At 34.3% G+C, this 12672-nt stretch overlaps 1 protein-coding gene across 1 annotated transcript; it reads right to left on the reverse strand.

Annotated features, from left to right (window-relative positions):
- Nucleotides 1-378: 378 nt before the first annotated feature.
- Nucleotides 379-9612, reverse strand: LOC120070857 (ribonuclease TUDOR 1-like). The gene is made up of 18 exons (XM_039022749.2): nt 9384-9612; nt 9242-9279; nt 8526-8706; nt 8060-8134; nt 7825-7938; nt 7630-7734; nt 5854-6060; nt 5524-5742; nt 5349-5456; nt 4805-4975; nt 4473-4670; nt 4046-4396; nt 3704-3934; nt 3443-3631; nt 3299-3376; nt 3024-3218; nt 1267-1644; nt 379-823 (listed from the first exon to the last, which is right to left on the reverse strand). Exons 3-18 carry the CDS (start codon nt 8685-8687, stop codon nt 638-640), a joined length of 2967 nt encoding a protein of 988 aa, XP_038878677.2. The 5' UTR covers nt 8688-8706; nt 9242-9279; nt 9384-9612; the 3' UTR covers nt 379-637.
- Nucleotides 9613-12672: the final 3060 nt, after the last annotated feature.

Here is a 12672-nt window from a genome sequence, read left to right on the forward strand (position 1 = left end):
CATCGATACGTATCTAATACTAAAGCCATTGGTCAAAACTCTCGACACAACATCCTCTTTTGTGCCAAAAGAATCTCTCCACCTCTCCCTTTATTTAGCCCGATGGGCGACAATCGCAAGTCAGTTATTGTTATACTGCTAAGTATAGTTATAGTACTGCTTATTTTGAGAGTAACGGCTCCTATAGAGAGAGAGAATAAAACAAAAATTAAAAAAAGAAATAACAAAACAAAACACCCGTTCAAGAACATTATGCCTTCCTATCTAATCCCTGGGGAAAAACATAAACCGAAGAGAGAACGATAAGGAACAGCAACTTTACCAGATTTGGAAGTCAAAATCTGCAAGGACAGACGACTACACTGTTTCACAAGAATATACAGTGAAGTATCGCCTTATTGTAAGGTCTCGAATTATTATTTTTATTTTCCAAAGAGTTTCATCATCCAATGTAAAATAAAAACAGAATAAAATATATAAAAAAAATAAAAAAAAAATAGCAAAGGACAAAACTTCACATGGTCTTTACGCAGCAACACTTCTGTTCTCATACGGAAAACGTGATTATCACTATAGCATTAATTAAGTTTAGACTAATAAAGTTGTCTATCTTAATTTACGAAAGAGGCATATGTTCTCAACGCCGGCCACCAGCTTTTCTCACAGGCCCAACGTCCTCTTCATCAGACTGAATGTCTCCGTATTGCCACATCCCTCGCCTATCTGTCCGTGCTTCCTCTTGGTATCCTTCTAAACTTCCAAAGGCAACTTGTCTCTCCTTGGATTCCCACTTTTTCCTTTTCTCCAGTCTAGCAAGTCCTTCCTGAAAATCCCACATGGCAGAAAAATGTATTAGCAATTGCGTACGTAACATCTTCAATACATTCCCATTCTAATCGAACTCCCCGGAAATCTCCCAGGGATAAAAATAACAAGACACCTCGTCACTCATATTAAGATTACAATCGATCATATTCCCAGTTATGTCTAACATCCTCTTTACTAAAACTCCCAAAATCTGTATGCTTGATGGAGAATTTTCTCAAATATCCTGTGAACAAAAGAACTGATGAATTGCATATATTGCATTTCTGGTAAACTTTTCCCATGTTCTTAGCTACTTTTGACTGCAATCAGGATAGTTGATTCATATAATGAAGATGATGAAATCCCAAATTCAAGTCACTATTGGAAAATAATTATAACAGACGATTGAAACGAAATGTAACAGGAAAACAGACTGAGAAACATGGCAATTATTCGAACCTGAAGCATCAACGCATTTAAACTGAGCTCCGATCCAACAGCAACAAGGGTCACAATAAGAATATTCCCAGTTCCCTGCCCTTTAACTTTTCCCCCAGACGTATCCTTTTCTTCAATTGTGGCCACAAATTCCTTTGCACCACTAAGCATGTAATCACTCAGATACTCAGCTGCTTCTTGACCGAAATCCTCATCCAGACTAGGAACCTTGATGTGAGCAAGACTACACAGCTGAGCGAGACCAGGGGCAGAAGACATAGAAGGATCAACTGGCCGGAGTCGACCGTAAGGAACAGCCTCTTGATTTCCAAAATCTATATAGAACACTTCGAACATATCCTTTAGGGATTCGACAGCCCCTCGAGGTGTATTGATAATCTATAACAAACAAGTGAGAAGAAGAAAGGAGACAGGAGTCAAGACTGAGAAATTATTCACCCGTAATAATATAATAGCTCCATAAGCCATAGAGAACTAATTCCATTTAACAGACTTTATACCGATAAATAAAACTAGAAGTATCAGTCTGTAAATTGAACTATCTAACTTAAAAAATAGCATTCACTTGTGCATGTTCTAATCAGTAATTGGCTTGTCTGGGAGTGATTTAGCAAGGCAAAAATCACATTGCCTGTCATTACCAAAACCACTTCTAGATTTATTCTTCTATTTCAAAATGATGTTTGGCAAGGGAGAAAAACGGAAAGGTGATTCCCCAAACGCTTTTTACAAGATTTTTTCTCTATCTAAAATTTATCCCTTCTTTCTATCTTCTTTCCCTATCTAAAACTTATGTCTGACCATTTTTCTGTGTCTAGATTTTTGTATATCTTTCTCTATTTATCATTCTCTCAAAATTTTTTGTCCCTCTCACTACTCTCACTTCATTTCTCTCTTTAAATTTTAACTCTACAAATTCTCCCTAATTTTTTCTGCTCATCTACTTTTTGCCCCTTGTTTTTATTCTTCTTTACTCCCTAAAATAGTCCATCCCTGTCTGTAAATCTTCTCTCTAAAACTTCTCTCCAACCCTTTATTTTGATCTCCAATTTTTTCCCCTTAAGAATTTTTGTTTATCTCTCAGAACTTATTTTGTCAAATGTAATGCCCTTATTACTAATTCAATGATTCTTGAATTAAGAACAAAAAAATGATGAAATCAATTTTTGAAAAATGAAACCAAACACTCAAATTATGTATAATTTAACACTTTAACAACAGTGTTTATAATTAAACCCATTGAACTAAAAACTCTAAAATCACTCCCAAGTATAGGCCCTAAGTAGGCAAATACAGGACAACGATCTTCTAAGAGTAACCTTCCCAGCATCCCAGAGGTCATTCACCGCAAAAGTCAGCAACTAAAGTTCTGAAGTCTAATTCAATAGAACACACTGATTTTACTCATCAAATTCACAACAAACAAGACTAAGTTTAAAATAATTGGTACAAAACCCCCCGAAAGGCAAAGCAGTCAACTTGCGAATGTATTCTTTTATACTCAGAATTCAGCCAACTATAAAAACAAGTGACCCGAAAATCTTCTATAGAAAAGATACTAGTAAGATATTTGATATCTTGGATATATGAGCAATGAGCATAAATTATGTTTTGAACGCAATCAATAAATGAATTTGTTCAATAATCATACTACTCAATCTAAATACCTACAATTTTGTAGGACTACCTTGCAGAAAATAAGAATGTGAAGAAAGTTCGTATTGGATTATTTTAAAAGGAATCTTCCAAACACTCACCATTGCCCTGTTCCACGAGTTGTCAGCACTAAATTGAGCAAGGACGATATCACCTTTCTTAGGACTAAAAGCACCTATTAAAGGGACTTCTTGAAGATTCAAAGCCGCAAGCTGTTGCTGTAGAGAAGTGGCCTTTTGGTCCCCAATTGTCTGCACATAGAATTTGCCACCACCCAACACCTCTGTGACAATTACCTGAGCAACAATAGAACAGGTGAGAAGCAACAGAAAAAAGAAAAAGGTTCCTCAGAAACATCCACATCCAGGTTGCAAACCTTAAGCACTTCTTTCTGTTTGCTCTCAACAGCTGCACCATTGGACACTTCCTCCCCTTCAACATAGTTCTCCCAAATCTGCAAAAACTCAAATCAGCATAATCTTGTATAGACATGACTCATTCACCTTTTTCAATGTCTAACCTTGAGTTTCTGACGCTTAGCAGATCGTTCCGCTTGTTCAAGAAGGTGAGCATCAGGTATTCTATCACTGCTAAAGGAAGTTTGAATCTTGGCCAAACCAGCCTCAACTAGAACCACTGCCATGTTGGTCCTCGCTTCCCACAGGGATCCCAAAAAGGTTCCCGTTCTATCAACAGTTTCCACTTCAATCTGTGCAAATGAACCTTTCTTAGATCAATGGCATCAGAAGAATTTACCAAATTATTGTAGAAGGGGGAATACCTCCACGTCTCTCTGCATTATCTTCCGCCGCATTAGGGCAATTGCTTCTTCTGAATATGGCTCATCGCGACCAGGACATCTCACACCGGAGAAAGCGAAAGCAATGCTACATGTCTCCTTCGGAATCAACAATTTGAAACGGTGACCACTAAGAACATATTCAACAACAGCTGGAATCCTCCTACTCCGATGTAGGAATGGCAAAAAGTCTCGGGACTTTTTGGCTGGTGCCTGGAAACATACGCATGATACTTTGAATTCATTGAATAAGGTAAAAAGTTGTCACTATTAACCCTAAAAGGATAGAAGAAATTTAGCATAATAGATAGTGAAGTTTCTTACTGTCAAAAGGTCTGTTACATGCATGACAGGAGGATCCTTGGCAGAATGAATTCCCTTCTTTCCGGCAATAGCACGTGATTCAGCCGCAAGAAGTGCATCATAGTAGTTTGATCTCTCCTCAAAATCACGATGCCTGATTACAGTGCCAAAACCACGTGATACCACTAGCTCACCCACATTCACCCCAGCTTGTTGGTCACTACTGTTTTTAGCAGAAGTGTCCTCACCCTCAGCTTTAGTAGAAGACAAGAGGAAGACAGATCCAAAATCCATCACTCTAGAATCTGGAGGAGCAGTTGCAGGTCCATCCACCATGCTGACTTTCCTAGAATACTCCATTTGGACTTTAACCTAAAAAGAGAATTGTGACCTCAAATTACACTTTACTCCAGAATCACCAGATACAGATTAGTAACTAATATCATACTTGTCGACCAATGAGGCGTGTTCTTAAGAACTCTTTTGCTTCACGGGCATAAGGAGCAGGTTTCTCGTCCCTACGAGGATTGCCCATTTTTGGGCACCTAATACTTGATAGGTTGACACGCCTCTCTGCCAGTGGACTTCCATATGGAACTGAGTCATCAGCTACAATAATGCAGTCACCACTTACAACTTCTACCACCTGCAAATGCCAAGTTAAGACGATAGAGAAAAATAATAATATTAAAACCAAAAAAGTAAATAAAAATAATTATTTTTTAAAAAAACTAAATTTGTTAAATTAATCTATATTAAGACTAGTTGACAAATTATTACCTTCCCCATGAAATTCTGATCATGAATTGCCTTTGAATTTGTTGGTGGAGGTACATAGTTAGCCCATAATCTTAGCCGGGTTTTCTTCGCCTGAAGCTCTGCAGCCTTCAGCCGTCGCTTGGCATCTTCTTCCATCATATTCGCACTCCATTCGACATATTTAGCTAAACCCTGGCATTTAATGGAGGAATGAAGACGTATTCCTTTGAACATTCTTACAATGTCACATATTCTATTCAAAAGAAATTAACAAAACCAAAATTAAGAGTACAATGCAGTAGCTGGGATAAAAAAGGTCAAGAAAACTCAAAAATATAAATTTCAAATAGCAAAAGAAGTACAGAAACGCATAAGAAAATACCACCAGAACAGTAGACAGAAATGTCATACTACTCTGAATCGCATGAGAAAGATTGAAAACCAAGCAATTAGCTAAGCATGGAACAAAGTGAACAATTTAGATGTCACCACGAGAATATCCAGCAACGATCATGCAAATATGTACCATTAAGATACCAAAGAAAAAGAAATTCAATTGGCTTACATGTTCTACCAGCTCCAATGCCAGATCTTTCGCCGTTTCCCCATCAGAGTAGTACACTGACCCAATCAAATTGCTAAATTTGTCAACTCCTTCCAGGACAATCCGGACCTGTGAAATCCATTCTGAATCAGACAAATTGAAAGAGCAATATACAAATCAGCATCAGATGACTTACATCTTCTCTATTCAGAACACGAATCTCTGTAAAATGTTTGGCTTCGACTCCAAATGTTTCAGGAGCTACTTCACCAGATGATGTAGCAGAGACTGCAAGCCTTTGTGCAGACGTTAAAGTAGCTCTTGGTTCAGCTGAAACCTCACCATTAAGGTCATTAGATGAATTGTCCGTTTCAGCAATGGTGTCTGGAGGGGCCCTTCTTCCCATAGATGGGGACTAGAAAAGCAAAATAAATGGATATATAACACTAATCCTGAAAAAGATATGCTCTGAACTCGAAAAAATTTCTTCATCACTAGCCTGTTACTCATAACATTTAATGTATACCTGGATTCCAGCAATGAACACCTGAACAAACTGAAACTCTGGAAGCAAGTAAACCCGAACAGTACTGCCATCTCGAACCTGCTCAACAATTCCCTCCATTGGCTTTCCTTTGTTAGCAGCTAACAAACCCATGGCATCCAAGTTGTTGGGATCACCAATGGCTGATGGTGGTAAGTTTCTAACCGATGCCTCAGTGGCACCAGGAACCTACAGAAAGCAATAAGAGTAACATAAATCACATATTTTATACTATCATACAGAACTCTTCGGTAAGGTATAAAAAAACAAGACCTGTTCAAATGTTTTAGCTCAGACATTGAAGACTGCATGAAGATCACAGATAAAAAATATCTATCCAGAACACGATGGCTTATTACATTACCATTTAATATTCCTAGAGTCCCTTATTCTCATGTACTGCATTTATCATTCAGTGCGGCTAACATTTTAAAAGGTGAAAATATAAAAATAAAGAAGAATGAAATGCATGAACGGAAAATAGAAATGCAAAAGTTGTAAAAGAGTAGAAAGGAAAAGATTGAAAAGCCATAAGAAATAACCAATTCATGCCAATCATTTCAAATTATATTTATCCTCATGAAACTAAAGCTGATATTGGACAGCCCCATTCAATTGCTTGCTTCAAAAACTCGGCGGGACAAAAGGAACCCACAAAAATATAATCAATAACTTCTATAAACAAAATTTAATTATTTTGCAAGACCATTTACCATTTCTTGTTGGCGAGTGTTGTTAAGTTTGATATACTTCAATATTACTATCACTACTTTGATTAGGAGGAACGAAAGTGCAAAAAAAAAAAAAAAAAAAGAACAAAAACAAAAACTCACCAACAAGAGATGAAAGAAGTCTAAACCCAAAAAATAACAACAAACAACAATTCCAAGAAATGGCTCTCATCGTTTATGAATATAAAGAAAGAGCAAGGTCAAAAGAAAATTAATTGGCGAAAAGGGGATCAAAACAAACAAAATTCCATTACATCCTCCCCCCTGCACCCGTCAAAGATACTCAGGTTCCTTCTGAAAAAAAATGTACCAAAGGACTAATAAAAGAAACTTGCAAACCAATCAAGGGGTGGCAAGAGTAAACCCAAATTATCCCAAGAAAGGAGTGTCTCAAGAATACTGGGAGAAGATCTCCAGACAGCATCAGAGCATTACTTTAACTTGTTGGGAATGTGTATTCTCCATAGCTTCGTGAAAAAAAGGAGAGGGGTGGCTAATCAAATGATTCCCCCGAGAGTGAAAACAACCTCATTCCCCATTATACAGTAAAAAAGTCAATGTTATCATAAAGTGCATAACAAGGATGAGTAACATCAAGAACAAAAAAAGTTGGCAAGACAAGGCATCGTCTCAATTGCTTAGGCGAAAGGGATTGTACAAAACCTGTACATTTGGCATGAATGAATTAAAGAGGATTTAAACTTATTATTATGATTAAAGTTCTTTAAGGAATTATTAATTATAATTTAAATAAAAATATAAAATATAAGACTTTTTAAGTTATAAATAAAAGGTAGACTCCTCTGCAACGAATTTAAATAGAAACAAAGAAAGAATTTTAGTCATGAAGAATAAAAAAATATAATCTTCAATTCTAGGTGCAAAAAAACTGGAATGTACTCAAAAACAAACAAGGTTTAGTTACGTACTCAAAAAGTACTTAGAGGTAATGAATTCTTTAATGTGGATTAGCACTTGAAAAACAAATAATAGTAGTGCGTGTGAATGTAAGTGTCTATGTAGTAACCTTGCTCCAACGGCCGAGACCTTGTTGCTTTGCTTGGTCTTCGAGACGTAGTAGTTCCGCAAGGTAAGGACTCACTTCACCCTTCTGCTGACCTTGCTCCCTTACCTACATAATATATAATTTCAATAATACCAAGAAGAAAAATGCAGGTAACAAAAATGGACAACCTAAGCACAGCTTCAAAAAGAACCTAACCTTTGCCCAGCCTTCAGAAACAACAAGTGCTGCAATATTCTTGTCACCAAGAAAAACAGAGCCAAACTCTCGACCAATGGATGGCACAGTATAGTCTACTCTAAATGCAACCTCCTACAGGAAATATGTACTGTTACACCCCTACAAGACAAAGCATCTTCTCGAAAAAATAATGTGCAATACATGATACAGTCCATGTAATTATTGGAAGAAGAATTCATTCTAGCATAATAACCTTTCCTATGCATAACTTCCGCAAGTATTCTCTACTATCCCATGCAAATGGCTCATCGACACCACCTCTTCGAGCCTGCAAATATTCAGGCATCCAAAGAAAATAGCTCATCGTTAACATTTATTTGTATAACAATATCCAACTTTACAGCTACCCAAATAAATTAAAATAACAAGGAAAAGGTAGCCTCATTAGCTATTACTTATCTCCCCAACCCTTTGAAACCATAAACACCCAAAATCCAGAACTGATATAGCAATCAACCTTGCTATATACATGTGTACATATATACTACAACAAGCCTTCATGCACACAAAAAAGTCACTGCACACATGAAGAAGAAACTTTGAAAGCACCAAATGGTGAAAGGGAACTTGATAAGACAAATGATCGACTATAAATAGAAGTGTAAAAGAACTTATAAAAGAAAAGGTGTAAAGGAACGAAACATCGCTGACTTGCTTACCAATCTTGGAGCGATCAGAGAAGATAAAGTAATGGTCTTCTCAGGAGGGGGTCCCGGTTTGCTGCTGGCCATGGCCGTAATTACCAGGCAGTCCCCTGACGGAACGGCTTTCACTCTGCCTCTATACCATCCTGTTGCCGCCCCAGCTGTTGATGATGCCATCTCAACAGCTAAGATCAATCTACCCACCAAAAGTAGGAAATTAGAGACAAATTCAGAAATTATTATGCTACGAACAAGGCAGTACTATTTGGCGGATCCCCACCACAATATTTTAGAAAGTGAGAATTTAAACCAAAAAAAGAAAAAAGAGCCCCCGTGCTGCGTGCAAGCCAAACCCAGGAGAGAATCAATATGAGTGAAATGACAATGAGAAAATCAAACGTTGACATCAAATCAATTAATTATGACAGAACAATGAGATCTCGGACATGAAAGAATGGTCAATCCATAACGACATGCATGATCACAACAACGCGATGGATTGAATTGCAGCACCGCAAATAACGTCTACAGATCAGATCTACCCGACGATCCAATGAATTGCGAATGTAATTAAAACAAAATAATAGTTCAGGATGATTACGTTGGTAAGAGCAAAAGAAAGACATTCTAGAAGATATATAATAAAACCATCAAATCTAAGCACCAGAACCAGAAGATCTCGATCATGAATCATGAAAAACATAAATGCTCATAGTTATACAATTACATACGCTTATGTAGATCGGATCGGAACCCTGCCCCCTTGGATCTACAGAAAGAACGATATCAAGCGACCGTCACCTTGAATTGTTTGAATAATTAATAAAACTGAAGGATGAAAGCAATGGAAACAGGAAGCGGGAGGGAACTGACCGGAGCCAAGATTGAATTTTTTTTTTTCCAATTTTCTTTTTCTTTTGGTGAAAGGCGATGGGCGGCGGATCGAGGGACAGAATAAGCGAGAGAAGAGGAATTTATATGCAAGGGGACCATGAAATCGAACTTGAGAACGCCATGTTGCTGCCCCCTGTTTTAGGTATAATTACTTTCCATACCAGATATGAGATGGATGGAGATTCTATGTTTGGTTACAAAATAACTCAAATTCTAAGGAATACGTTTGTTTAGTTCATGAATTTAAAAAGTGTACATTTTAATTTCAAAATTATAAGAATGGACTAATTTCATCTTTTGATTTACGGAAGGGATGTTTTTAGTCCTTGAATTTTTAAAAATAAGTTTAAAAAGTCTTTTAAATAATTTTTTATTATTATTTATTTTTAAAAAGTCTTTTAAATAATTTTTTATTATTATTTTAAATAATTATATTAAATTTTAGTGAATTGTTTTTAAATATAGAAAAATAAACCAAAATATTTATAAGATATAGTAAAATTTTATAATAGACATTGATAGACACTGATAGACTTCTATCAGTCAGTGTCAATCAATATCACTAATAGAAGTTTATCAGTGTCTATCAGCGTCTATCATTGATAGTTTTAAAATTTTACAATATTTTCAACAGTTTTACCATTTGAAATAATTTCTCCATTTTAAATTAGAAGAACAAATTTTAAAAATCACATCCTCTCTAAAACTATGTTTTCCAATATTAATATCATATAATTATTTTTAAAAAATCAAACAAAAATACTTCAAAGACCTTCTAAACCTATTTTTATAAACTTAAGGGTTAAAAAGGTACATTTTGAAACTTCAATAACCAAATATAACTATTTTTATAAATTTTGGACTACAAAATACATTTTTAAAACAGAGGGATCAAATGTATATATTCGTCAAAACTTGAGATTAAAAAAGTAATTGTACTCAAAAATAAATCACAGTTTTTTAATTAAAAATAATAATAAAATTATAATAAGTCACATTTTAAAATAGTAATAATAAATCAAATAAACCACAGTTGCTGTTTAAATCATAATTATGAGTCAAAAAAATAATAATAAATATAATAAATCAAAGTTTTTATTATAAAAAAAATAATAAATGACAGTTGTGCTGTTAAAACTATAATTACAAGATTGTCAAAAAAAAAAACCTAATAATAATAACTATAAGCATCCAGCCGAGTTTAGAACTTGGACTTTTGTTTTAAATTTAACTTTTAAAATGAAATTACTAATTCTAAGTTCAATTTTCATTTTTACTTATTCAAGGCGGATGGTTAGGTGTATTTCATGATGTATCTTTCTCTATATATTTCGCTCACATCACATATAAAATAATTTAAATATTTTAAGATGGGCGTAGCTTGGGACATACATAGGTATTTTTTCTTTATTGAATTTTCAATAACATACCATGATTCACGAATATTTACAAAAATAATAGAATATTATTTTAGCATCTATACTTTATGTTTTAGTTCAATTGGATCTCTAAACTTTCAAAATGTTCAACTTGATCTATATACTTTATATAGTACTAATATATATAGAATATATATTGAAATTACGATCAAAGTAATCGCAATTATAGCGTATTATAAAATATTGCACAAAATCAGTCTAGTCCACAAAAAATGATTAAAAAAAACTCAATTGCATAGTCTATCGATGATAAATTGCTATTATGTGTATCATTTATCAGTCTATTATTAAAAAAATCATATATACATTCCAAGTCTTTTAGTGATTATATAGAATTCTCATGAGGGTTGTTTTGCGGCACATGGTTGGTTATACTATTTTGTGGTTACTATAATGATTTGTGGGGTTATAATAGTGTTAAATAGTCTGTGTTTAGAGTGCACAGTGCTTTAGTCTGGATTCAAGAAGTTTGTGTTTCGGGTGTAGAGTATTTTGGTGTGAGTTTAGGAAATCTATATTATAACATTGATTTGTTTAATATGAAGTATTGAAGTATGGGTTTAGGTTGATTTTTTTTAAAAAAAAATTACATTATACAAGTAATGATATGTTAAATATCATATTTTGCAAATAGAAACTCGTATAACGTATCATTTAATCTTTTTTTAACATAAAAATTTTGAATTTGGGAAGGTTTGGATTGCTTAAAAAAAATTGTTAGTTTTATGAGCTTCAATCATACCATATGTTTTGATGATAACAAACGTTTATTCACTAATTTTAGTATTTTAAAAGGATCATAACATAAAGCTCTCAAATTGGACATCAAATTAAGAGGTTACGATCAATAAAAGATTTAAAAGAAAATTTTGATGTGGTTGATAACGTGGCAGGTGACATGTCAAGCATGGATTGACTTTAAGATGACATGTGATGGATCATTGAAGAGAGATGAAAAGAAAAAGAAAAGAAGGGGATCTCTCACAACCAAATAAGAGTGTAACATGTGGTATTCCGAATTTTTTAATTAAAAAATGAAAATAAGGAAAAAAAAATATGATTCCCTTCCAAAATACCATTCTCAATCTTTTTTCTTCCTAAATTTAATCTCCTTTATTTTCTCTCTTCATTTAATCCATTTTTATAATTCACCATTCTTCATTCTCCTAGTCACCTTCTTGCAAAAGTAAGAAAAAAATCCCAGCAAACATATTCTTCCATTATTCATCCTCCAAGTGCTAAAAATTTAATTTTTCTTTCGTTCTTTTCAATTTTTATAAGTGTAATAGTTGAGAGAAAATTATGCAACTGTCATATAGTTAAATTTATGTATTTTATCTATTTAGATGGTTTTTTTTTTTTAACTAGGTTTTGTATTAAGGTGTGAGTACATCTTAGGTTGTAAGAAAACGAAATTGATTAGATTCGTGAAAAGATACAGTTTCTCTTTAGCCTAGAAGAAAAAAGAATAGGGTCGTGTAAGTTTGTTCTCGCCGGCAAGAGAACTTTTCTCAGTAAAATAACCAAATAGGGAGATTGGACGTAGGCATACGGCCAAACCACTATAAATTTTGGTGTCTTCTTTTTCCTAAACTCCTTTTTTGCACTTAGTTTCTTTTCTAATTTTTAGATTTGCATGTTATGATTGATTTGATGCTTTACATAGTTGTGATATTAGTTATTAACTTGAATTGGTTGGTTGATGTTATTTTCTTAAATTAATATTCAAGTTGAATTGTCATATTTAGATTAATAAGATTTTTTAAGTTAAAATTGGTAGACAACCTTATTCATTTCCCCTCTAGTGTTGCCATTAAATCTTACAAAAG

The sequence above is a fragment of the Benincasa hispida genome, chromosome 2, assembly GCF_027475165.1.
Source record: "Benincasa hispida cultivar pf3 chromosome 2, pf3_genome.v1.1, whole genome shotgun sequence".
In the NCBI taxonomy this organism is placed as follows: domain Eukaryota; kingdom Viridiplantae; phylum Streptophyta; class Magnoliopsida; order Cucurbitales; family Cucurbitaceae; genus Benincasa; species Benincasa hispida.